Raw genomic sequence first — 27,331 nt, 5'->3', positions numbered from 1 at the left:
TGTCCTCTCCCGCCCTTCTGTGTTTGTCCGCCTGCACCTTATAGGCTTGTTTGGCTAGCTCCAAATGTCTCCGCAGCTCCTCGTGCACCTCTTGCAGCTCTGCTGCGAACTGGTCGGCCTCTTGCGGCACCCCCTCTCCCGTTGCTACGAGCCCCGGAAAGGTTCTGGGATGACGGCCATTGTTCGCGAAGAACGGCGTCACCCCCGTCGACGCGTGCTTCGTGTTGTTGTAGGCAAACTCAGCCATCGGCAGGTAGTCCACCCACGCTGCCGGTCGCTGATTGGCGTAACATCTCAGGTACTGCTGCATGATCACGTTGACCCTCTCTGCTTGGCCGTTGGTCTGTGGATGTCTCGCCGACGCTAAGTTGATCTTGACGTGCAGGATACCTAGAAGCTTCTGCCAAAAATTGGAAACAAATTGGCGCCCCCTGTCGGACAGGATGGACTGCGGCAGTCCATGCACTCTGAACACGTGGTCGACGAAGAGTTTGGCGGTCTGTTCAGCCGTCGCCACCTTGGCACAAGGAATGAAGTGCGCCATCTTGGTGAACAGGTCCACAACCACCAGTACCGCCGTCTTGCCCCTGGAGCTGGGTAGATCAGTAACAAAGTCCAGCGCCACCCTCTCCCACGGTTGCTGCGGCGTCTCCAGCGGTTCCAGCAACCCCGCTGGCTTCTGGTGTACTGGTTTGGACCTCTGACAGGTGTCACACCTGGCGACGTAATCCGCCACCTCTCCCCGCATCTGGGGCCACCAAAAGTCCCCGGCCACTAGTTCTATTGTCTTCTCCTTGCCGAAGTGGCCCGCACTGGGGGCGTTGTGCAACTGCTGCAGAACCCTTGCGTGGAGCTCGTCGCTTGGTACGTAGAGGGCACCTTTGCGAGTCAACAGCCCGTCTCGTAACTGGAACTCATCGTCTCTCTGTGAACCCCTGCGCAGCTCCTCCATCTTGGATTGTGCAAACTGATCCACTTGCAACGCGCGTCGCACCGCGTCCAGGTCGACTGCAATGGCAGCGCACGCCCACGCCTGCGGTGCGAAAATGTGCTTGGCTGCTATTGGTGCCGCCTCCTCAAGATATTGCGGTTTCCTGGAGAGCGCATTGGCTATAACGTTGGAATCCCCCGGGATGTATTCTATTCTGAAGTCGAAATCCGCGAAGAATTCTGCCCAGCGCATGTGTCTTTGGCTCTGCAGCTTCGCTGTTCGCCAATACTCTAAGTTCTTGTGATCCGTGCGGACCTGCACTGTGTGCTTGGCTCCTATGAGGAAGTGTCGCCACGCTTTGAAAGCTGCGTGAATAGCCAACAGCTCCCTGTCCCATATGGTGTAGTTTTGCTCCGTCTTGCTGAGCTTCCGGGAGTAAAAGGCACCAGGTCTCCAATTCCCTTGCGGATCTTCTTGCAGGAGGACGGCTCCAACCGCTCTGTCGGACGCGTCGGTTTCTACTCGCATGGGCTTGCCGGGATTCACGTGCAGCAGCTGCTCCTCGGAGGCGAAGAGGCTTTTAAGCTTCCGAAAAGAGCGCTCCGCCTGTTCCGTCCAAGTGAACTTCTTCTTCTTGGAACTGAGGGTGTCCGTGATTGCTGCCGTCTCCTTTGCAAAACCTCTGATGAATTTGCGGTAGAAATTGGCGAACCCGATGAATCTCTGGACTTCCTTCCGATTGCGTGGGCTCTTCCAGTCCAACACCGCTCGGACCTTGACGCTGTCCATGGCCAGCCCCTCGTCGGACAGCTTGTACCCGAGGAAATCCACCTCCGTCACATCAAACTGGCACTTCTCCAACTTGGCGTAGAGCCTGTGCTCCCGCAGTCTCTGCAGGACCTCCTTTACATCTTTCTCATGAGCTTCCGACGATTCCGAGAAGATCAGGATGTCGTCGAGAAAACACACACACTTCTTGTAGAGGAGTCCCGCCAGCACGTGATGCATAAAGGCTTGGAAGACGTGAGATCCATTTTGGAGACCAAACGGCATAACTCTGTATTCATACGTGCCGAGAGGCGTGAACATGGCAGTCTTCCACTCATCGCCCTCCCGGATACGGATGAGGTTGTACGCTCCACACAGATCCAACTTGGTGAAGATCTTCCCCTTCCTCACGGTCGCTAGGAGGTCGTCAATCTTGGGCATGGGAAAGGCCTTGGGCTTAGTCATTCTGTTTATGAACCGGTAGTCCACAATGAGTCTTTTTTGGGGCGTGTCCTTCTTCTTCACAAAGAAAACAGGACTGCCCCCCACTGCTTTGGATTCCCGGATGAATCCGCGCTTCAAATTATGCTCTATGAACTCTCTGAGCTCTTGCATCTCGTCCTCCGACATGGAATACAGCTTTGCAGTCGGCAGCTGCGCCCCCAGCACCAGGTCGATCGCACAGTCGTAAGGCCTGTGGGGCGGCAACTTGTCAGCTTCCTTCTCGCAGAAAACCTCCAAGAATCCTTCGTACTTGCGAGGCACTGCCTGCATCATGCCAAGTTGCAGCTGCTGCTCAGCCCCCTCCTCCTGGCTGGACTGGATGCAATGTTGAGCACAATACGATGAGCAGAAGGTGATCTGCCGTTGGTACCACACTACAGCGGGACTGTGCCTCTCCAGCCAACTCATGCCTAATACTATGGGCGTGTCTGACAGGTGGGTGACATTGAAGCTAATGACTTCTCGATGATTTCCAATCCGCATCACCATGGGAGGCGTCTGTTGCACAACTTGCCCTCCTAGCAATTTCCTGCCATCCACCGTAACTACGTTCAGAGGCATTGTTGCGGGCAGAAGCGCTATGCGATGCTGCTTGACAAATTGCATCCCCACAAAATCCGCATTGCTCCCAGAATCGATCGTGATGGGAACTTCCAGGGTGGTTCCATTCGGCAACTGAAGAGTTGCAGTGAGCTGCACTGCTGGCTTGGGTGGTAAAGGGTCTGTGCGTTGCGAAAGCGCTGGGGACTGCTCTACAGATCCGCCTGGCTGAGCCCCAGCAGCTCTGCTTCCAGCCAGGCACTGTCGTTTCCCTGAGGTTGCTCTCCTTGCTTCACTTCTGCTGCCACTGTTGCTAAAGCTGCAGTGTGTTTCTGGAGCCTCTGGGGGCACTCTTTCGCCAATGCTGTGCACTGTCACAGATGTAACATTTCCTGGTCCCTCTAGGAGGCTTCGCCTTTACTGTACCGGAAACAGGGGCTCTGGCTGGTGTCTGAGCCCTAGCACCACCAATTTCCATCGGCTCTTCTCCCTGCCTCCCCAAAGGCGAGGGATGTGCCTGGCTGAAGTCCCTGGGGATAAAAGGGGGTGTCCTTGCTGGTGCACGCGCCTGGTGTCCTTCCCCATCATGCCAAGGGCGTCCCTCGTGTCTTACTCCTATCGCAAGAGCCCTCTGCACCACGTCTTCTAGGGTCTGGGGTCTGTCTCCCCTGGCAAGCTCATCCTTGATGGGGCCGCTGAGGCCTTCCCAGAACAAATCTCTCACTGGTTTGCAATCCTTCTCCCAGCCCAACACAGTCAATAATGCGAAGAATTTGGAATGATACTGACGTACTGTGGCTTTGCCTTGCCGCAGTCCATGCATCTCCCTGCATGCAATATCCAGATCCACAGTTGACTGGAAACAAGCATCCATCGCTTTAATAAATTCATCAGAATCGCGGCGGGCAGGGCCATCTTCGCGCCACAAATTGCGCAGCCAAGCTCTAGCCTCCCCATGCAAATGCGACACTATAAATCCCACCTTCTCTTCTTCATCTTTAAAATCATTGCGAAGCAAATGCAGTGATTACAAGACGTCTGCTCTGAAACTAGGGTAGTGCTTCAGGTTCCCATCGAAGTGGGTGACTAGGGTGCCCCCCCGCCTTCCAAGTCCAACTCCCTCCGATCTGGACCCCGGGAACCCTGTCCTGCTTGCATGCTCCCACCTTGTTTGCAGGTCCTGGCAGCGCTTCTCCAGTTCGTCATTCTTCTTTTGAGATGCAATGACTGCAGCTGTGAGTTCGGTAACCTGGTTCCCCAGCGCTTGCAGCTGCTCCTCCGCACTCATGGCTGCTACCGTTGGTGAGCTTTGCAAAAAAATTTTTTGCGTTCTTTGAGAGGGGACTTACTGTCAGAGCCACCCATGGTCCCAGCTCACAAGAGACCCAAGTCCAATCCAGAGTATGTACAAAAGTCTTTATTGAAGAACATTGCTGGTTTTACATTCCATCTCCGTGGCTCTACGTCTGTGACTTCAGACCGCTGAAGTCCCCTCTGAATCAGTCCCGCCCCTGCACCAGCTTAAGAGCCTTGTCCTGGACCACCTCTTCCTCTCCTTCCTTTTCCGCAGGGTCTTTCTGCCCCCCTGGGCTCCCTCCCGTCGGGACTCCTCAGAAGCTGACTCCTCTGACGCCTGTTCCCCCCTCCTTCTCGCTTTGGGGCCAGGCTCCTCCCCAGGGCTTCCCTCACTTCCGCGCGCCTCCACATTTGAACTTGGCGCGCGTACGTTGCTCCTGACCTTCCTCTCGACCGCTACACTGCTGCCGGTACTACTCTCCGCCCCTTCCGGCAGGACGTCTTGCCCCGATCTCCTTCCCCTCTCTGCTTCCTGCTCTGCTCCCTCTGACACACTGGTAACTCCACCCCCTTCACTCCGTTCCGGCGGAGAAGCCGGCCCCGATCTCCAACTCCCACTGGGGCCTCTCCCTTCGCTCCCCTGCCCCTGACTGCTTCCCCCTTGAGCTCCCCTTGGCCTGACCAGGGGGGCTCCCTTTTGGGAATCCTCTGACTCACTGGACAAACTCATGGACGACCTTTGGTCATTGTCATCCTCTTCCTTGTCGCTCTGGGATTCTTCCCCCTCGCTCTCTGTCTCCTCCCTCATCTGCTCTTCTCTCCCTGAACCCCTGACAGCTGCATTCACTTTATTTGGGAACCCTATGACCTAAGTTGATATAGCTCATTGAGGGCACTTCAGGAGCTGTGGCTGAGGCAAAATTAAAAGAAGGATGAGGCCAAGTGAAGCCAAACTGAATGAATGCCTGAACAGGGGTTGTGGAAGATTCCAAGCATAAAATACAAGGCTTTCAGATACTTCACCCTTTTGTGTTCTACAAAGTACAAAGGCCCTTCTCCATCTCTCTCATTTTCAGCCAACAAGATTCTACTTTTAGACACACACTACAGTTGAAAAGTTGGTTTAAAAGGTTGTTGAAGACAGAAACAACACAATACCCCCCCCCCCGGCTAATATAGCTAACTAATTTGTTCTGCATTAAGGTAAGCTCTGCAAAATGGTTTTTATCATATAAGGTATCAGAAAATAAAGCCAATTTCTTCTTGGATTTTTAAGATAAAATTAAGCATTTCAAATTAACATTAGCAGCTTGCTTTACTTGTATTAATTTTATCAGATGTCAACAAAAGTTTAATAAAATTCTGTACTGAAGGGAAAAGCACACCTAGTTTTAATCATTTCCAAGCCTCTTGTTAATCTGTCCTTTTATTGAAGTTCCCACTGGTTGTGATTTTTGTATAGCCTGCTTTGTTTTGCTGTCCAAATAGACTTCTTAACTGCAAGCAAAGTAGGGCTTAAAAAGAGAAATCTGATTCACATTGTATAAATCATCAAGGGAAGTTTTCATAGTCATTTGACCTTTCCAGGAAATAATGGAAAAGGCATGTGTAGGACAATACATATGCGTGTGACTACTTTTGTTATGTTTGTGGTTTTTATATGTTGTAAGCTGCCTTGAGCATGGTTTTAACTTTGGAAAGGCGACATACAAATAAAATGATTAATCAACAAAGTTATTCTCATATGCAAAAATGTGCAGGTATCCAAATCTCTGAAGATAAAAATAATTTAGCCTTCCTTTCCTACTATTTTATCTCTTCTATTATTATAATAAATTTATGAATCACCTTTTACATATGCCTCAAGATGATTTACAGCCATATCATAAAACATCTAAAAATCATGGTTAAAAATACAAAAACAAATTGCCATAGATTTAAAATGTAAGCAGGGACCTTTTCATTTTTCTGGAAAAGCTTGTTGAAACAAAAATAGTTCTTTGTTTGCAGAAAATACAGAAAGTGCTTGACAGCATGTGACATCTCAGCAGTAAAACTATTCCATGGAACAGGGGCAGCCACACTGAAAGCCCTGCCGCATTTTGGGGACTTCAAGGAGAAACTCTCCTATGGAATCCAGTAACCTACAAGCAACTTGGTCCTGAGCTCTATAGGGCCTTATATTTTAGTACCCAATCCCTGAACTTGGCACAAGAGCAGATTGGCAGCCAATGTAAATCCCACAAACGTGGTATTCTAGGCTGTTAGTAGTGTGCCTCCACAAGCAACCTACTGTAGTCACTGTGTTCTACCCTAGTTGAAGCCTCCAGACCTCCTTTCTTTTACAAAGTGTTGGCATGCTTGTTTCTTCTTTGTTAATATATTTTAGTGATTTTTGATGTACAAAATGAAAACAACCACCACCATGCAAGGTAAAAGGCTACTAATGCTTCGATCCAGAGATAAAGGGTACTTCCAGGCAGGTGAGATTATTGTGGGATTGATACTCCTCAAGCATGCAAGTTTCTCACACTGTCCACATGACATTGTCTTCATCTAGATCTTAACTCCCTTAATCCTAATTTACCGTTTCCATGAAAAATCCAATGGTTAAAAAACGCCCAACTGTTGCCAAGAGGCTGTTTGCAATCTCGGAAACCCATTTGCAATATTAAGACCCATCTATAAGTACCCAAAGGCACCCTGTATAACCAATGGGTAGGAGAGCTTCAGATACTTCAATTCCCCAATTTGGCAGAAGGTAGTTCTGAAGTTCCACATCATTACAATTGTATGCTAATTTATTCTGACAACATGAAATGGATATTTATTCAAAGTGTGCTCAGTCTACTCACCATACCATAATGCCACTGCTTTTCTTCTGGTTTTGATTAGTAAAAAGAGGAAAGCGTCACTGAGAAATCCACCACATGTTTTTCATTTAACATGCAAAGATGGTTTGGTTACTACAGTACATGCAATGTTTAATTTCCCCTGTCTTGGGGGGTGGGGGAAGGATATCTGAATTAAACTACAGTGGTACCTCGGGTTAAGTACTTAATTCGTTCCGGAGGTCCGTACTTAACCTGAAACTGTTCTTAACCTGAAGCACCACTTTAGCTAATGGGGCCTCCTGATGCTGCTGCGCCGCTGGAGCACAATTTCTGTTCTCATCCTGAAGCGTATGTAACCTGAGGTACCAGTGTATAGGGTTTTTTACAAATGTGAATATTAAAATCTAGTAAAATCCTATTAACGAAAGATTTCTTCTTCTACTGTTTATCACTAGATTAAGTAATTCAAGGAACTTGAAATATTCAGAAAGGGCTCAGCTAATAAGCGTTATTTCCCCTGCTAAAAATGAAATCAGAATACAACCTGTTTCACCATCACCACACACACACAAATTCTACATTTCAAATTCACTGCATCCTCAATGGCATCAAATGGGTAGCAATAAACCCAAAGTCCCACTCTTGATCCCATGAGCTCTCTTGCTTTGTCTCTTCCGTGAAAATGTACTTAACTGGTGTTGGTGGTGATTGCAACAACTGGGAATATCTCACACAGGCTTCTGTGTGGTTTCTCAGTTCACCCCAGATAACTGGCATACTGAAATGGCAGCATTCCAGACAGCAAGGACTCTGGTAAACAGTTTTCCAGGATGACTAAATATTTAGTAGGGACTTTAGCTGCCTAGGAATCTGAAAGTCCCAGGGCTCTTTGCACCTTTGTGCTTCATGACAGTATCCCAGGGTTTAAGAAGCCCAGGGACAGATGGTTTCCAGGCCACCTAATAGCAATATGAAGTGCAGTGCTCAGACACCCAAGGAAACCATAGGATTCCAAAGGATTCTGTAGATATTCCAGACACAAGGGAGCAATGAAGAATTTGGAGAGGTCTCCTTGTAGTATCTACCACTAATAGATACATTTTCAGGGAAAGGTCTGGAATGAAGACACCATGACAATCTTATCATGTGATAGACCCTGTGAAGTTTGGGTGGAACTCATATTGAATTGGAGGGGAGGGGGCTCCATTAAAAAGCGCTTCCCTTCAGTACTTTACTAACTACAGGCAATCTTCATTTTGTGCAGAGGTTACGTTCTGGACACCCCCATATGTTGGCAGACTGCACTTAAGTCCGCTCTGCCCCTTCCCCGTCCACTCTGCCCGTTCATGACATCTTTATTTTGGGGCTATTTCTGAATTCAGTGCTATGTATGCAGGCATGTGCAACTGCATGTCATTAAAGGTAAAGGGGCCCCTGACCATTAGGTCCAGTCGTGGCAGACTCTGGGGTTGCGGCGCTCATCTCGCTTTATTGGCCGGCGTACAGCTTCCGGGTCATGTGGCCAGCATGACTAAGCCACTTCTGGCAAACCAGAGCAGCACACAGAAACGCTGTTTACCTTCCCGCTGGAGCAGTATCTATTTATCTACTTGCACTTTGACATGCTTTCGAACTCCTAGGTTGGCAGGAGCAGGGACCAAGCAACGGGAGCTCACCTCGTTGCGGGTATTTGAACTGCCGACCTTCTGATCGGCAAGTCCTAGGCTCTGTGGTTTAACCCACAGCGCCACCCGCGTCCCTAGGACATGTCTAAATTGGTCATTGCCTGTATAGCTCTTTGCAGCAGCTATCAAACTGCTATCATGAATAACAAGAATAAAGTTTCTTCACAACCAGAATGGTTAAATATTTATAGCTACGACTTAAAATAACAACCATTTTTATGTTATCTTTACTAACATAAATTCTCATACTGCCTCCTAACATGAAGTCATGTACAATGTGCAAAGAAATGTAAATTAGGAATAATTACCTCATTTGCTTTTGTAATAAATCATATTAAAAGTTCAGCTTCAGGATAAAGCTATTTGCCCTTCAGTTGCCTAAAAGGGGCAGGGAAATGGCAGCAACATTTCTGAATTGTTGTTACATGGAATTAATAGAAATTAAAACATTTTTGGAGAAGTTAATTGCCCCCTCGGTTCCTGAATGTCTGATTTCTTGGCGTAAAAGAAAAGCAACCTTCTTTTCTGAAAGAAATGTACCCCTCAACCCCAAACTTTTCCCAAAGACGGTAACTCACTGTCACACAAATATCAAGCTCAGCTAATCCTGTTAAAGTAAAGACAAAAATCAGAACACGTCCTAGAGATTCCAAGTTTAGAATATTGTGATTTATAGGTATTCCCAGCCTAGCTATCTGCTAATCCAACTTCAAAAAACCAACTAGCACTCTTGCACTCAGCAGTCTTTTCAGGGTGGGCTTTAGCACTACTCATTCTGTTTATGAAGATAAAATGCCAAAGCAGCCCTAAATCCCTTTATTGGCTTTCAAAAGAAAGACCAAGATGTGGGTGGAAAATTAAAGGGGGAAAAAGTTTTTCATCACTACTGAGAGATTGGACACCAGCCCAAATCCTCTGAGCCTTAAGGCTCTGTGATGAAAAGAAATTAGTAAGTGTTCACAAAAATTTGAAATGGTTAAATATATTTATGCCTTTCTATATATCTGTTTTGCTGGTTAAAATACTAGCCATGTTGCAAATGAATATATGCCATTAGGCGTCCATCATGTGGCTGAGTGCAAATATAAATAATAAGAGGCATGCGATCTTTGAAATATGCTCCATTACATTTAATATATAGGGCTGCTCTGGGCAAAAGCAATTTTTCACCAGTGGTACGTCCTGCCCCAGCTGTCAAAAAGTCCATCTGTCCATTTTGTCCTCCTGCTGTACAGCAGGGTGGTATCAGCACAGAGGAGAGGAAGGATCAATGTACTATATGAGCACTGGGGCATTGTCTCTGCAGGAAATTGTCTTACCACCATATATTTTATCGCTATAACACAATGTCTACATCTTCATCATCTTAAATTCCTTACATCTTCCAAGGTCAAGGTGGCATCATGCTTCTTCCTCTCTCCCTCACAACAACACCATGAGGTACCTCTATCAAAGATAGTGACTAGCCCTAGGCCAGACATGTCCAGCTTCAAGTAGGCTGTGAAATACAATCCAATATCAAAAACTGGCAGTGATCTACCACCCGGGGATGCGTGCAGGGTGGGCGGCAGGCTGCTTCCCCCGAGGGGGCAGGGGTGGGTGGGCAGGCACTGGCTACTTCCCCTGATGGTGGAGGTGCTGGCTGCTTCCCCCGAGGGGGCAGGGCTTCTCCTCCCCCCCCCAACCAGCATGCAATCTCTAGATCTCTTCCTTGAAACCAGCTGGTCTGGGGATCTCTGGGTGACACTTCTCTCCCCACCCCCAAACAGCACACAATCTTCTTTCGATCTCTCCTCTGAAACCAGCTGGGCTAAAGATCTCTGGGTGATGCTTCTCCTCTCTCCCAATCAGTGTACAATCTCTCTCTCTCTCTCTCTCTCTCTCTCTCTCTCTCTCTCTCCTCTCTCTCTCGCTCACACACACACATGGCATGCCTTCCCATCTGCATACGCCTATGCACTCTTCCCCCTCCCTGCTCCCATCTCACACTGGCTTCTCTTTCTGCCTCTGTTGTGCGTGTGCTCGGCCCGTGATTGAACCCCGCGATCGACCAGTTGATCACTGTTGACAGGCTGAACATGTCTGCCCTAGGCTATTCAGTAAGCTTCATGGCCAAGTGGTATTTGAACATCCCCATATCTGATAATCTAACCATGATATCACACAGTATGGAGCTGGTAACTCTAGTAAACCAGTAAGATACCCTATTATGCATGAAACTCTTAATTATATTAGTAGAGCCAGAAATCTTTCAGCTCGGTTGTGACCCTATCTGCTCCACACCTATGTGGGGCAGGTGGGCATGGTTTGATCAAAATAAGACAGGCAGGCTAAATGGGGAGGCCTGATGCACCCTACCTGGCTCCCAGCCCAGAGGTTCTGCTTTGCATAACATATAGCTCCTTCAGCCATAGCAAATGCAATCTTACATTTTTGAGCCAAAACAAGAGATTGTGGAACACACAGCTTCTGAAGTTCCATATTAATCATTGAAAAATGAGAATACTTCTTACTTGAGTGCTAACACCCCAAAATAAAAGTCGCATTATCGTAGCTGCTAATAAACTTCATAAAGAACCCACAAGGCCAGCAAGTTCAGGCATACAAAATCCATCTGTCATGGGGAATGATTGTGCTTCGGGATGATCTTGCTCTTTATATAAACAGCTGATTCTTGCATAAAGCTTAGCAGAAACCAAAATATTAACTTGATTTCATGTCAAGTTATTTAATACTTTTTGAGAAGGCTGACTTGTCTTCTCAAAAGCTCATTCAGTTATATCTAAAATTGTTTTTTATCATGAGCTATGCAGGGAGACCCATGTTGTTGGCAGAAGGAAGAGGGGAGCTGCCTGTCAGTCTCCATTCTATCTCCTGAGAATGAGGTTTCCATGGTAGCTATGGAGATGGGTTGGACTTGGTTTCTGTCACTATCAGTAGCACTGGTGTGGGCAGATCCAGCACCCCCAACTCCATAGGAACGCAAGACCATGAAAGCACAATCTTCTCGCTTGGGACAGGAATAACTGGCCCTGTCCTGCTCTTTAAAAGTGAAGCAGGAGGAGTGTTGGGACAATGTCACAGACATATGAATTGTGTGCTCTGCACTATGAGCTAATGTTTAGACTGTGTGCTGACTTCTTGAACAAAGTTTTCAGCTTTCCTTGACCAGGAAATCTGACTACTGTGTCCACGGGTAGGAGTCTGGAAAGAATTCAGTGTAAGTTATCCTAAGGCATAATAGCAGAATGACTACCTTATCTCCAGGACCATTTTCTTCCAACACCTGAGCAGCATGTTTCACTGGAATTCCCTTTTAGCAGCTGAACACCTCCATTTCCCAGTAGTAATTCCACAGTTAGGGCTTGACTTGCAGTAAGCTATATGGCATTGCTCCTGACACCCTCTTGAGTTTTAAAGAAGTTGATCTACATGTGTACTATAATAATGGAGCTGCTTCCTATTAAATCTTGTAGAACCATTGTAAAAGAGCTATATATTCGGGTTGGCTCTAAGCATTTGTTTTTGCTATGTTTTTTCCTCACCTTAGTTGCAAGTGAATATTATGTTTTGGGGTTTTTGGGGGGGGTTGCTTTAAATTTCCTATCTTAAATCTTTGGGATGCAGTGGATTACTTAAATAACTGCTCTTAATTTTGCCTGTTCCTAATCTCTACTTGTTAACTATACATGGAAAACTGAGTTGCTATATCAATGGCAAACTATTTAATAATGGTATCTCCTGACTTGATATCTAAAAATCAAAGTGAGCAATTAGCTTGCAAGCACCAAACCAAAAAGCCTTTGGGGTGGGGGGAGGAACACACAAAATATGCTTTTAATTATATGCATGCAGTATCAACTTTGTGTGTTATGGCTGGACCATGAAATCTTTTGAGATAGGTTTAATCTGTTTCTAGTTAATTTTCAAAACACTGTAATCTCCTAGTCAGTAACAAACACTACTGCTAAATTTAACCGACAGAATTTAAAATGAACGGTACATTCTGTTCTTTTAGATACTTGGATAAGATGAACTACAGAAGGAAATGAATATTTTTTGGAGCTTTTTGGTATGTGGCCTATTTTATTAAGTATTCACAATATACTAGAAGAAAATCAAGACTTTTATTATTATTCCTACAGCCTTTTTATATGCTGCACTGAAAGCCAGACTAAGAGAGAGACTGGTGATCCACTGAGTAGATCTCCAGTCTTTTTAAATTTCTGTAAAAGCCTGTAGGGTGTTTCAATTCAGATCAAGGCCATTGCACTAGAGGGAAAGGGGTGTATCCTTTCCTTCAACACCATTTTCCAAATGAAAATCCCCTCCACCAAGCACTATACCCCATTAGGGAAATGTATGGGCATTTGTAGGGGAAAGTGCTGGCAGACTTGCTTGAGCATTAAGCATTATGGCACAAAGGAAATGATAAGGCTGACCCTCAAATTATAACACAGTGTTGTTCAAATACTTGCTGCTGTGCTTCACTTATAACACCAGTGATCCCTAAGTTTGGGCATGTACAATTCATACACATGCCAGACACATCTGAAAACAGTGTCCCTCTTCTGACTGGCTCATAAAGCTACATACCACTTTTAAACCCTTCACTGAGGTTTGCTGCAAGATGTGGAAATGAAAGAGACATTACTGTGCTAAAAACAAAACATTGCAGAACACACTAAATCCCTTTCGATTACACAAATTGCTTTTCTGGACAATGACCAATAGATTCACATCTGAAAACACTTGGTCGCAAGCAATACTACCACCTTCAGTAGGACTAGTATCAGGAAGGTGTTCTCAGGGTTTCTGCCAAATTAAGTGTGAATGAGCACATCCATAAATCTAAGCACATACATAACTATATTTGCCAACTTGAAGATTTGGCTTGAAACTAATTGTGCATAATGTAACTTTACATTTTTTGTTTTTAAACAAAATAAAGGCTCTGATATAATTTTTCCAATGAAAATATTGTTTCTGCAATTGCTTGTTGCAATTTAATGTGTCTGCAAATGAATACCAGTCCCTCTGCAGGGACTTTAATTGTGCTTAACAGAAACAAAAAAAGTAAACAAGAACGCAAAGTATGGGAAGACCATTTTTCAGTAGGGTTTCTGTATTATTAGCGTCTATATATGGATGCATTAGAAAGCCGCAGCTTTAAAGAAAAGTTAACGTTATCCTCGTAAACACTCTCAAAACACAAAGTTAACATTATCCTTGTAAACTTTCTCAAAATACATTTACAAAGGACAAACATTAAGTTACACAGAGAGATACTTTTATTTGTATCAAGTCACAGAATGGCTAGTTTCTGGCAACGGTTGACTTGGTGAGTATGCAAACACAAATATCTACTTAACTAGGCCAAATTTTGGCTTAACACATCATCTAAACTGGGATTCATAGTCAAGCTCTTTCCTTACTAACCATAAGCTGTAGCCAAGGTTAGCAAAATAAATAGCTTAACCAACAGCCAGGGCTTGGACAGCAGAGTCAGCCAAACTTTAGCTTAAGTCAGCATAGCACAGCAATAAAAAATGATCAGAGAGCAAAGCAGCTGGGAGCTCCTCTCTGGGAGCTCATACAGTCTCACTAAGTCTGTGTTTGACTTAGTATGTTGTGTGAACCAGCTGGTTAAGTGGTAGCTTACAATGGCATACATATGACCCAGCGATAAGCAGATGGCCAGTAATGCCCTACCAAAGAAAATCTTAGCAATCCCCTGCTTCCCTGGATTTTGAATCAGGTGCATGAGTGTAGTAAGATTTTCTTCAGCTGTCACTTAGCAGGAAAATACAGACCACCCAGCTTGCTGAACAGTTACGTGCACATTATGGTTAACCATTGCTTGGTCATCTGTATTCATTCTTCATATGTTCTCTAGGCTTATTTCACATGACAAAAGGCAGTATCAAATTTGAAGTGCATAAGTCCCCTAAACATATCCGAACATTAATAGTGAAAGCAAAGTCTTTTTCCAGGATCTGATAATGTATTATTGTGCTTTCTGATTACGTTTTAACATGCTTGGTATTTTTATTGTTGCATTTTACCTCTGAGTGTGAATTTCTTCAGGACTGATATCAGAACTGATATATATATATATAAATTTAATAAAATTTTAATAATAAACAGTGGGGAAAGAAACATCATTCAATGACACCACTATGACATAGGGATGGAGAAGAAATTCAGTTTGATTCTTGTTTTAATACAAATCTATCCAACTTGCAGTTACTGAAACAATGCAAAAACTAAAACACACTCATAACTTGAAATTCTTACTTCTTCAAATTTTGCAATGCAAAATGTGTACAAACAAAAAATGTGCACAAAACTGTAAATTAGGGGAGAAGTTGGTATAATATTGCATGTATTAGTGAATATAGCACACAGAATGCATTATGTTAGAGGAAATTGCTTGCAAAAATGTGTAAGGATAAATTGCATACATAAATGTACATATTAGGAGAAATATGCACTACAATGTAGACCAATTCTTGAGAGGTTTTCTTTTAAAAAAACACACACAAATGTGGCGAGGTGTATTTTAGATAGGAAAAAGGAGGAACTGAGGGAAATAGAAACTGACAGATTTGTCTATCCCTACTATTCCAGTTACAGATAGGTAGCCATGTTGGTCTGCCATAGTCAAAACAAAAAAAATTCCTTCCAGTAGCACCTTAAAGACCAACTAAGTTAGTTCTTGGTATGAGCTTTCGTGTGCATGCACACTTCTTCAGATCCCTACTATGTTATTGCTGTTGCACAACACAGTTGTAACATTCAGAATTTGCTATCACAAGACTTGGATGGTTATCTCCACCATGGCAGCCTGATGGTACAAGTTTCTTAAATGTATATATCACTTCTGATATCAGTCCTAAAGAGATGGGTCTGGGGCTTTATTTCTTTCCATCAAGCTAATACATGAAATTTCACCTCATCTCTCCTTTAAAAATAGAACAACAAACTGGACTAAGAACAGCTAAGTACATCTTGACAATTTCACATTCACAAAGAAAACATAATTGCCCTAAATACAGATTTTACCTTGATCTTTATCTCATTTTTGTATGTATCAAACACATCACAGCTGAGGCAGAGCCCAAACAAGCATGAAAAAAAATCAATTTAAAAATGGACAGCAGATAAGATGTACCAGTAACTTAAAACCTCTAATGCAGATGGTATTAGATGTCATAAATGATGGCATGAAATTGGTCCATGACGAATCAAGTATGCAATGGATGAACTCTTTCAAGGAAATAGGATTTCTAATGAATCATTCCCAAATGTTCCAAAACAGAGTACCAGAATGAATATTTTGGGTACTGGTGTATGTCTGTTGTCACACAAAATCACTATTATGCCTTTTGTTGTTGTTGTTTAGTCGTGTCCGACTCTTCGTGACCCCATGGACCAGAGCACGCCAGACACTCCTGCCTTCCACTGCCTCCCGCAGTTCGGTCAAACTCATGTTTGTAGCTTCGAGAACACTGTCCAACCATCTCCTCCTCTGTCGTTCCCTTCTCCTTGTGCCCTAAATCCTTCCCAAAATCAGGGTCTTTTCCAGGGAGTCTTCTCTTCTCATGAGGTGGCCAAAGTATTGGAGCCTCAGCTTCAGGATCTGTCCTTCCAGTGAGCACTCAGGGCTGTAAGAATGGATAGGTTTGATCTTGCAGTCCATGGAACTCTCAAGAGTTTCCTCCAGCACCATCATTCAAAAGCCTACACTACTGTAATTCATGGCTTTTCATTAGGACTCATTCATATATAGTGGTGTCTTAAGGTATAATTGCCCTTTCCTAGAGTGAAATTACTGATTTTTCTTGTCGGAAAAACAGACAATTTCTTAGAAACCTGTAGTCAATCAGGTGTTGCTTGATTTGGTTTGGCTATGCAGGACTGTAACTTTAAAGCTAGGGGTGCTTCAGACTGCACAACAGGGATGCAAGGGCCATTCAATTTTTATGGTTCTTTTTAAAGAGGGTTCATCAATTTGCTATAGGGCCTTTTTATTTTAGTTGTAAAGGTAAAGGTAAAGGGACCCCTGACCATTAGGTCCAGTCGTGACCGACTCTGGGGTTGGGGCACTCATCTCGCTTTATGGCTGAGGAAGCTAGCATACAGCTTCTGGGTCATGTGGCCAGCATGACTAAGCCACTTCTAGTGAACCAGAGCAGCGCACAGAAACACTGTTTAGCTTCCCGCCGGAGCGGTACCTATGTATCTACTTGCATTTTGACGTGCTTTCAAACTGCTAGCTGGCAGATTTTAGTTGTACCTGAAGTTAAAACAACAGCCAACTCTTATTTCACTCATAGAGGGAAGGTGTGAGGCTAGGGAGCAGATAAGGGAGTAACACCCACCCAGGAATCTCCAGCTGAGATCCCACCACCTTGCTGTGTAGTGTCAGTAAGCCTAGATGTTGTGTTATCATGTGTTGCTTTTCTGTCCCATAGACTGAGGACAGGTTTATACTACAGCACACTTCACTGTACAGTGGCCACAGTTGCCCTAGTCTCAGTAACATAAAAGGAATAATGAAATAGTATTAAATTATACAGTAATCAAATCATATTTGTCACAATCCTTAAGTCCTCAGCCAATGACTGAAACAAAGCCAAAGTTTAAGTAACTTTATTTACCTATATTCATGCTTTGTTATCCTCTTACCTATCTCTCAGGCTCTTCTCCACTGTTACAACTACAGGTTGTAAGGTCCTCAGGGCAGAGAATAGTTGTTTTGCTTACGTTTTGGTACTTAGAACAGGGGTTACCAACCTATCCTCCATGGGCACCATGGCACTCACAAAGATTTCAAACAGTGCCCCTGGACCATTCGTATCCATTCTTAAGGAAATCAGCCCTGAGTGCTCACTGGAAGGATAGATCGTGAAGCTGAGGCTCCAATACTTTGGCCACCTCATGAGAAGAGAAGACTCCCTGGAAAAGACCCTGATGTTGGGAAAGATTGAGGGCACAAGAAGAACGGGACGACAGAGGACGAGATGGTTGGACAGTGTTCTCGAAGCTACAAACATGAGTCTGACCAAACTGCGGGAAGCAGTGGAAGACAGAAGTGCCTGGCGTGCTCTGGTCTATGGGATCACGAAGAGTCGGACACGACTAAATGACTAAACAACAACCAAGAAAGAAAATTATGGGGCAAAATGTGAAGGTACCTTCTTAGGGGGTTCTATTAAATCAGAGTGGCACAGCTACCTTGTTAATTTTTCCTGGTCCCAAGTGTGCACATGCTCTCCATAAACAGAACCAGCAAGACATGTTTGACTTTCTCATAGGGTTGTTAGAGGTGGTTGCTTCTCTAATTTTGTGTTATTCCATGCTTCCATGTCAGCCATTTTGTGTTATGCCATGTCTCCTGCATGGCAGCCATTTAGTGATTGGTACCCCCAGTACTCTCTCAAAATGGAAGTCCAAAAATTGGCAACCCCTGAAGTCAAAATATGAAAGAGGAGGAGGAGGAGGAAGAAGAAATAAATGAAGGAATTGCAAAAATTCAAAATCTAAAGGCATAGCTAGGACAATCTAGAGTTTGTGGAATCCAACACGGTTGGTCAGAGATTATTTGCAAAATAGCCTATGTTATTGTCTTCTAAACCTCCTAGGCAGAAATAAATTGAAAGCTTGCTGCCACAAACGGACCTGCTTTTTGCTGGATAGTCCTGGATGTGACCTTGTGTTTGATGTCCAGCCAGTTGAAACAAGGAGAAAGAACCAGCCTCTACAACAACATTCTATTTAAAATAATCAAACCTGTTGAAATGGTGTCAAAAGAAATAACAACAACAAAAAAGAAAACCCGCCCTGGATGTACTTTTTAAGGGATTTAGGCCACAATGCTGATTAAAATTTAAAAATAGTAATACAGGGAGTTTGCCAAACACTTTGGCTGCTGTGGGAACAGTAATGTGGAATGAAGGCAGATAATTCAAATGGTGGATTCTAGAAAATGAGTAGAATGTCTGATGGCCTCTTCTTCAAGAGTGACAACCTGGGACCATGTGAGTGGCCCAGAAGTAGTCTAAAGGTATATGGTGTGGTTCTAGAGCCGAAGTAAAAAAAAGGTCTAGATTTGTAAGCCAGGTTAATGAGATACTGCTGGAAAACTAAGTGCAAGCTTCCCTGAAAAACAGCCTGGTATAACATAATGTAGAAATAGGATCTCATTTTATCATTCATGCCAAACTCCTTTGCATAGAAAAAACCACTTACATTACCATAACAGCCTAAAACTATCACTTAAGCACTGTTAGATCAGGAAGGAACCACAAGTTCACACACTTTTCCACGTCTCTCTTCTGCAAGGAGTTAGTGCAGTATCCATGCTATGTCAGAGTCATAGCTAAAAATATGCCTTTGAAAAAGGATTTTTTCTTAAAATATGTTCTACTCTAAATGAGCACTGCTCGGTCTCCAGACTCTTGATCATCTTGGTCGCCTTTCCCTGCACATGTTCCAGCTTGTCAATATCCTTCTTACATTGTGGTGCCTAGAACTGGATACAGTATTCGAGATGTGGTCTGACCAAGGCAGAATAGAGCAGTACTATTACTTTCCTTGATGGGAACACTATACTTCTGTTGATGCAGCCTAGGATAGCATTAGCTTTTTTTTGCTGTCCAGCCTATATAATGCAGCATTTTCTAACACAACAGGATTTTGGGGCCATGCCAGGTTCCAACCCTGGTTGCACACTCTGAAAACCTTGCATGAATAATGCAGTTAGTTTCAATAATTGAAAGTGTAGATAATTCTCCTGAGAGTGAATAAGCCCAGAGCATGGTTTTGATTTCCTAACTATGGTTAGAAGTCTGAGAAAGTCACAACCAATAGTCTTGACTGAGGAACTCTCTAACCTCTCTTTTCAAGTGATGTACATTTTTAATTTTTTTGAGTATAAAACTCAGTAAGTCTTAAATGTATCTTGATCTAGAATCACCATACCAGTAGGATTAAGTATTTTAGTAGGGAAATAGGTAGGAAAAACCTCCTTTAAGATTATTAATTTATATGTCACTTCTTTTTTTAAAAAACACACAGCGTAGCTGTGATGGGCTATTTATTTTTTAGATTTAGGCTGGATTTTTTTCCCAATGGAAAAAATAAGTTATGTTAGGTCTGCACAGTTTTATAAATAGAGTGTCATTTAATGACAGAAGGCCAAAAGGTTTCATTTTCCCTTCCTGTCATTTCCTATCTAAAAATTTCTCCTGCCAATGAGAGATGACAGATTTACAGTAAGTTCTTTGTTTTGGTTATCTCTCAGGTATTGAGCCATGAAACTCTGCCTCATATCAAAGTCATGTCATCATCTGTTGCTACAGGCTTTAAAAACCTTGCACTGGATGGTCTTTGTCTATATATGCACATACTCTAGTAACAACTTTAGTCATAAATATATCTGAGAAACTAATCACTTGGCATCAGAACAAACTCTGCCTCACCTTAACTCTTTATGCGGCACTTAACTTGCTTATAAGTTAATGCAAGGCAGATTTTGGTCTAGGCAGACTTAGGACAGGCATCTGCTATCTAGAAAAAGGTCTTTCTTGCATGTCCAAGTTTGTTCGTGTAAAGGGTCATGGCTGTAATTGTTCCTGCTAGTTCAGATATAATTAAATAATAATAATAGGAATGTAATGAAAGATAGGAAAGACAAAACAGGAAAGGTAATAGATGGTTGTTTTGTTCTTTTTAAAATTACCCAATTACATACTTTTATCTTCACAGAGAGAGATACTGGCATCTATAAGGTTAGCAAAACAATCATCAATAATTTCTCTTGGCTTTCACCTTGAGTTCTATTTTGATTCTGCCTGCAACATTATTCCACTTTTGACACCTGTCTCTTGAGTCCTTGACCTCTGAACTCCTGAACACGCTTCGTTTTGATTGTACCTTCCATTTGTTGCTTGATTTCTCAGACATTAGTCATAGCAACTCTTCCTTGAGCAACTTGAGGAAGCACTACCTGACTAGGAGGTCTCATGGTTCCTGAATTTGTTGGGATTAGAGTTTGAGAGGGAAACCCCTGAAGACCTCTTGGAGGAAGACTCAAGACCTATCAATGGTATTTGAGGTAAAGAATGGGAATCTACTAGGCAAAGACTCCCAGTTGAAGAAGTCAGAAGACACAATCAGAGGTGCCACAGCCCTTGGGCACAAGCCATTGTCCCACCCAATCAGAAGGTCAGCGGTTCGAATCCCCGCGATGGGGTGAGCTCCCGTTGCTTGGTCCCTCCTCCTGTCAACCTAGCAGTTTAAAAGCACGTCAAAGTGCAAGTAGATAAATAGGTACCGCTCCAGCGGGAAGGTAAACGGCGTTTCCGTGCACTGCTCTGGTTTGCCAGAAGCGGCTTAGTCATGCTGGCCACATGACCCGGAAGCTGTACGCTGGCTCCCTCGGCCAATAAAGTGAGATGAGCGCCGCAACCCCAGAGTCGGCCACGACTGGACCTAATGGTCAGGGGTCCCTTTACCTTTATGGTCAATTGAGGACCAAGGGGTTTAGAAGTCATAAGGTCTTTCTAGGGGAAGCTGATCTCTGAACCTTACTGGAACAATGCCTGCCTTCTGAAATAATTATACATATTAAATCACTGGGCTGCATTCAACGCTGTCCACTCACAAGAGGAATGGACTTCAGTCTGGGCAATGGGATTTCCCCCTCCCCTTTCCCATTCTGCTCTGGAGATTTTGGGGGAAGTCCCATTTTGCAAGCAGAAGTCCTCTTGTACAGTGTTGGATTCTATCCAATACACACAGAGCAGTCTGGTCTTTAATTGGGATAATGAAAATCTTTTTATGTATCTGAACCAATGATGAACTGAGCATAATGAAATACTTAAGATTCATTTGGTATTTTGTCAGAACAATGCTCCTGGCCCAAAATCCGCCAATATAAATTTTAAATCTGTAAACATGTACAGTATAACTTTACTTTTAAACTTGAAGGAAGAAACAAGATAAAAGTCTGACCCTGCTAAATATAGGACTGGATCCAGTTTATGAAATTCATCTGCAGTTCTTCATTTGGATATCGGAAACTACTACAAAGGCAGATGGAAACAATAAGCAGATTCGGCAGATGAGATTTCCTTTATCTCTGAATTTTGTAGCAATTTGTGTTACCAAAAAAGTCAGCATCAAATAAAAAGCTTAAACTGCTTAGGATGTTTTTCCTCCTTCAGATATTTAACCTAATCCTAGCTTTAATTAATTTAAATCAGCTGCTTCTTTTCATACCCTTGCTAGCTAAGTTGAACACATTGCTTTCACTTCTTCTTGATGACATCTGTCCAAATCTGCTCTTCCATTCTTGATCCAATTTTAGACATACTGAGCAAAGAAATCAAACTGTGGGCAGGGAAGATTGGAGTGACAGAGTCACTACACCCGAAGCCTTGCCAGCTCATGACAGTCAGAGTACTTCTTCTTCTTTTTAACAATCCAGTATAATTTTCTTTAAGGTCACTAATGCCTTGCTAAACATAATACCAAGAATCACAGCAAGCCATATGCATGCAGCATTATCCTTTGACAATGTTGAGTGTTATTTTCTACCAAATAGGCCAGTGGTCATATAAACAGATTTTGCTGCCCTCTAGTGGGAAACAAAGGTTTCCAGCCTACCAGAAAGTTCCTGTGGAAATTTATTAAAAAACAGGTACAACACAGATAATTTGTCTGCATCCTATAACCTTTGTACTGATTGCCAAGCTGATATAGCAATATTATAAACAACTATTGAAAAGATTAACATTTGTTCCAGCATCAAACACAGAACTGGACTGCATATTTGAGATGTGATTAAAATGGATTCTCTCAAGAACACGATTTTGTGCACAAAGCAATCTGTACTACTACTAATTAAATTTGTATACTGCCTTTTCACCAAAGATCCCAGAGTGGTTCACAATGGAAAAATACAAAATGAGAATACAAAATACATAACAAAACTTATTGTATCTATTAGAGCAGTCATGTCTGTGCCATATGTGAGCAATGATACAAAAGGCTTATATAATGAAATTTGGGTGGGGGCATGGATTATTTGCATGGAGGGGATGATATTCTATGAAACATGAAAGTACCTTTAACATTCTGAACCAGTGCAGACATTAATTGCAAATAAACATTACGTGCAGCAATGAAACTGCAAAGAATCTAAAACTGCTGCAAACTGGGGACAAAGACAACAAACTATATCACTCAAAATTCAATAAAACTGTTTGCTCTTCCCAGAAAATGCCAGAGAGGAATGTCAAAGGCATTTTTTCAGCTTCTTTATTTTTAAGAATAGGCTGCCAAATGACATATCAGCCATGTTCACAAGACACATTAAGTCACACTTTTGGTGCAGTGGTGAAGAACTGGATTCAGCCTGAGGGCAGGTTTTCCTCCTGCAGGGCAGCATGGACACATGGGCAAGGCCACCCATCTGTCAATCACCTGGTATACAATGACATCAGCTGACCAATTTTCCTCTGCCCATGCAATTTGGAACTCAACCATGTGGCAAAGGCACAGAGTTTTGCAGGCATCAACAATCAGCTGATTATTGTCAGGCAGTGCTTGCAGAAGCAGTTTTGCAAGCACCGATGATCAGCTGATTATCAGTGCCTGCAGAGCACTGTGCTTTGCAAGTGGTGCCAATCAGCAGCATGGATTGGCCAAAAATGACCTGGTTTAGAGTGATGTGCATAAGTCACAGCTTGCATGCTGTCCTCTTCCCTCTCCGCCTCCCGCACAGTTTGGAGGCAGAGTTTAGGAATTTCTGCTTCCACATTTGCTTAGCCAGTTTGTCACTTTGTTCGAATAATAGTAGTAGTAGTAGTAGTAGTAGTAATATTAATAATAATAATAATAATAATAATAATAATAATAATAATAATAATTAATTATACCCTGCCCATCTGGCTGGGTTTCCTTAACTAAGGTTGGTTTAAAACAAGTCAACTAAAACAGAGCCACTGCACTCTCAATGTGCTGAAACAAAATTTGAAATCTTATCTACTTGATTAGTGTTACTTAACTTTTAATAAAAGAAATAGGAACTTCCCGTTTCCTCTAAGGTAATGTGTTGGAATTGTGCAGAGCCATTCCATCTGCTGTTAGGATCCCCATTACTCTGGTACTATTATGCAATGAAATTTTCAAAAATGTATGAAGATTTTAAATGTAAGACACAGCAGAAGAGATTAATTAGAAATATTTGTTGATTCACTTGAGATTCACTTGCATTGCATTGCTATCCTTGCAGATTATCAGGCAAAGAACCGTCTGTTGTGAGAAACAAGCAGCAGCAAAGGAAGCTTAAGAGGAAGGAAAGCTACCCAAAAAAGATGAGGTACTTCTCAAAGCCATTCAAAAAGTTCTGACAGACTAAGAAAGAAAATAAAGGACTTTCAAGTACAGTTTTTAAAACCTTATTTTACAGGGTAAATAGCTATTTGAATCCTACTTAAGGGGGGGGGGCTGTTGTGTTTGTTATTGAAAGAAAAGCAACGTTTACAGCAGTGATCCTATCACTTTAAACTGGCAATAAATTTTAATAATGTATCTGTTTTCACAAGAGCTTTTGCTTTCAAGCTTTCTGTGCTAAATACAGCACTGAAAGAAAATTCAGCTATATTACTTACTGTTATTTATTGTGACATGTTTTGAGAACTCCTGTGAATTATTTTATTCTTCCAGTGAGGATGCAACTGGTAGATTTGCCTAGATTCTCTTCCCCACCTCCACTCCCATGCTTATTTTAAACAGATCTTTGGAATGAGTGATGACATGTGTGCAAGGGGAGTCCAGGAACAGGAAAAGGTGAAATCTTCCCACTTCAGGTCTCAAAAGACTTACATTTCAATCCAGCCACAATGCATGGCTGTTGGTTTTCAGAACAATGGAGTCTTCTCTAACATATATTAAGCAAACACATCTGTGTTGTGCATTGTGCAGGTAATTGTTTTATGGTTGAGAGCAAGGTCAAATCTGAAAGATCAGGGAACTGCATCACAGTTGTGCAATGTCTTCAGTTATTTTCTTTTATTCAATCATTTCCACAAGTGAACTAGCCCAATACATAAGGCTTGGTGTTCCTTTACCATACACATCTCAGCACCACACATTTGGTGGCCTCATACATCAAACTCTTAAGCCCACACAAGAATACTTTTAACTGACAGCCCCTTCCTGTTTTGGAAAGCTTAAGGAACTTCTGCTGAGACTAGATAATAGGGTTATCAAAAGGCAAATGCCTTAAGATCTATTCCTGCATTCAGACACTATTCTGTGCCGACATGCAATTTAAGTAGTGATTAAGCCCTTTAAAAATAAAACCAAATTGCAGCTGTTTTGCATGAGTGTCAACCAAAAGCCACCAGAGGTAGCAGTTCTGGGGAAGTTTAAATAGATGGCATCTGTCTGTGCAAAGGACATATCATGCCTGCGAAGAAAGTTGTGTTTACAGCTGGGACACATGGTGCAAAATGAAAACAGGCAGCAGTGATGTTAAAGGAATATCACCAACAAAAGCATTCCCGTTAAAAATTGATCTGAGGAGCTGAAGAAACTGCTTGCTTTAAGTGTTTATGAGATCTTAAAAGAATGACAATACATCTGGGCTGTCTATTCACCTTACGTTTGAAACAGATATTCAATAATCTAAGTTAACAGAGGCAAAAAGATACGGATGAACACAGGATTAAGTTTCAGAAGTGCACAGATTTTTAATAATGTTAGTTTGTACAATAAGCTGAAGTGTAGAACAATCATAGAATTTAAGGGAGAAATTGATCTAATGCACCTTTTATGGAAGGCATGGAGAACCTTTAGCCCTCCTAATGTTATGGACTCTAACTTCCATCTTCTCTGACTCTTTGCCATGCTCTCTAGAGGTGATGGGAGTTGAAGTCCAACAATATCTGGATGGCTGTGGATGCTTCATCCCTGTTTTACAGCCCAATATTTTGTCTATTCAGAATTACACCCCTCTGTATTTAATGATTCCAGTTAACTATGCGTAGGACTTAAATATTAATCTCTTCTTAACCTTGAATATTTTAGTATTGATTCACAAGTATATGCCAGAGCTAGGGTTGCCACCTTTGAACTGGCAAAAGACAGGACAGGAAAGGGCGGTGTGGTTGGGGCCCTCCCCTTTTTTTCATCTAGTGCTGAAGCGATTTCAAAGCAATCCATTACAATCTACTGCAGCCTAACAGGATGATCTCTCTGGAATTTGTCTCTCTCACACACCTATTTGTAAATCTGTCTGTGCTTGGCTTAAATACATGAACTTCCACACACCCTTTCAAACACATACATTTGGAGATGATCCCTAACTTGGCAGAGGCCGGGGGTGGGGGGGAACATCTGAAATACGGTACTGAACTGTATCAATACAGAATGTAGCATTTGAAATAATAATAAAAAGTTGGTCCATTAGAAGAAGGAAAAAAAACCCTCCAAAATCCACAGCTAGAGATATACTTTATTAGGACCTGCCAAAGTGTTGTCAAAACATCCTTTTGCAAACAAATGAATTTCAACAGGAAAAGCATAAGGCAAATAAAACAAACCTACCTTCTCCTGGATTAACCGCTGCTGGCAGACTGTCCCAATCTAGTGCCCAACTAGGACAAGGATGAGGGGAAAATGTTGCTTCAATACCACTTTTCTGCATTTAAGAGGAGGGGGAGAAATTTTAAATCAGCTAAATAGGAATGTGAACTTTGCAAGTACTGTAACGATGTCCAAATGTTATGTGAAATTATGTTTGTTAATCAGCACATGTAAAATACAGAGCCACTCTGTTTGTCTATCAAAACATGCTCACTGGGACTAAGGGGAGTTGCAGTCTGAAACATTTGGAGTGTTCCAGGTTGGGAAAGCTGGCGAACATGAACCAGGAAATCTCTAGTTCAATTCTCAGCTGAGCCATGAATTCCATATTTGGGTAGGCACCTGTTCTTTCAACCTCAGTTTCCATCTGCAGTATGGTTATAATGTTGATCATCTTTGCAGAGCTGTTATAAGGGTTACTTGGGAGTTTTGTCTACTTCAAATGAGCTGTATCAGTATTATAGGGTCCTCCCCCTCCTTGATAGGATTATACCATCAAACAAAATACAGTGGTGCCTCGGGTTGCATACGCTTCAGGTTACAGACTCCGCTAACCCAGAAATATTACCTCGGGTTAAGAACTTTGCTTCAGGATGAGAACAGAAATCGTGCAGCGGTGGCGTGGCGGCAGCAGGAGGCCCCATTAGCTAAAGTGGTGCTTCAGGTTAAGAACAGTTTCAGGTTAAGAACAGACCTCCAGAACGAATTAAGTTCTTAACCCGAGGTACCACTGTACAACCTATTTTTAGTGACAGAGACCTTTGATAGAGAAATATGCTTGATATTGCAAGAATCTAAATACGTAAAAAGTATCTATTATGGATGAATGCATTGAAAAGTGCCTATTTTGTGTTAAATATGTGTAAAATTTAAATGCTGACTTTTTGTGCATTCTTTCAAAATATCTGCACAATCCATTCTATGACTCAGTGCCAGTGAGTGAGTGAGTGAGTGTGTTGTGTGTGAAACTATTAAGTTACCATTAATTTTGTCATGGTTGGCCTTGGTCCACCTATAAATGAAGGGTCTTCATGCTCTTCCTCTGGCTCATCAGAAGCTGTGCAGATAAACTGCATGTGTTCATCTGATAAAGAGACCGAGCCTTGATGGGG

At 42.8% G+C, this 27,331-nt stretch overlaps 1 protein-coding gene across 2 annotated transcripts in view; it reads right to left on the bottom strand.

Moving 5' to 3' along the window:
• Positions 1-27,331, bottom strand: part of GSTCD (glutathione S-transferase C-terminal domain containing) — a 62,567-nt gene that overhangs the window by 22,385 nt on the left and 12,851 nt on the right. For both annotated transcript variants that reach the window (XM_081925009.1, XM_081925010.1), the window contains 2 exons: positions 27,200-27,331; positions 26,181-26,274 (listed from right to left, as the gene is read on the bottom strand). The exon at positions 27,200-27,331 is cut by the window's right edge and continues 123 nt beyond it. In XM_081925009.1, the coding sequence (XP_081781135.1) occupies positions 26,181-26,274; positions 27,200-27,331 (226 nt within the window). The remainder of the gene's footprint in view (positions 1-26,180; positions 26,275-27,199) is intronic.

Source organism: Podarcis melisellensis (assembly GCF_964234715.1).
Source record: "Podarcis melisellensis genome assembly, chromosome: 9".
In the NCBI taxonomy this organism is placed as follows: Eukaryota; Metazoa; Chordata; class Lepidosauria; order Squamata; family Lacertidae; genus Podarcis; species Podarcis melisellensis.
The sequence above is the reverse complement of the archived record's forward strand: the minus strand, read 5'-3'. Positions and strand labels throughout refer to the sequence as shown.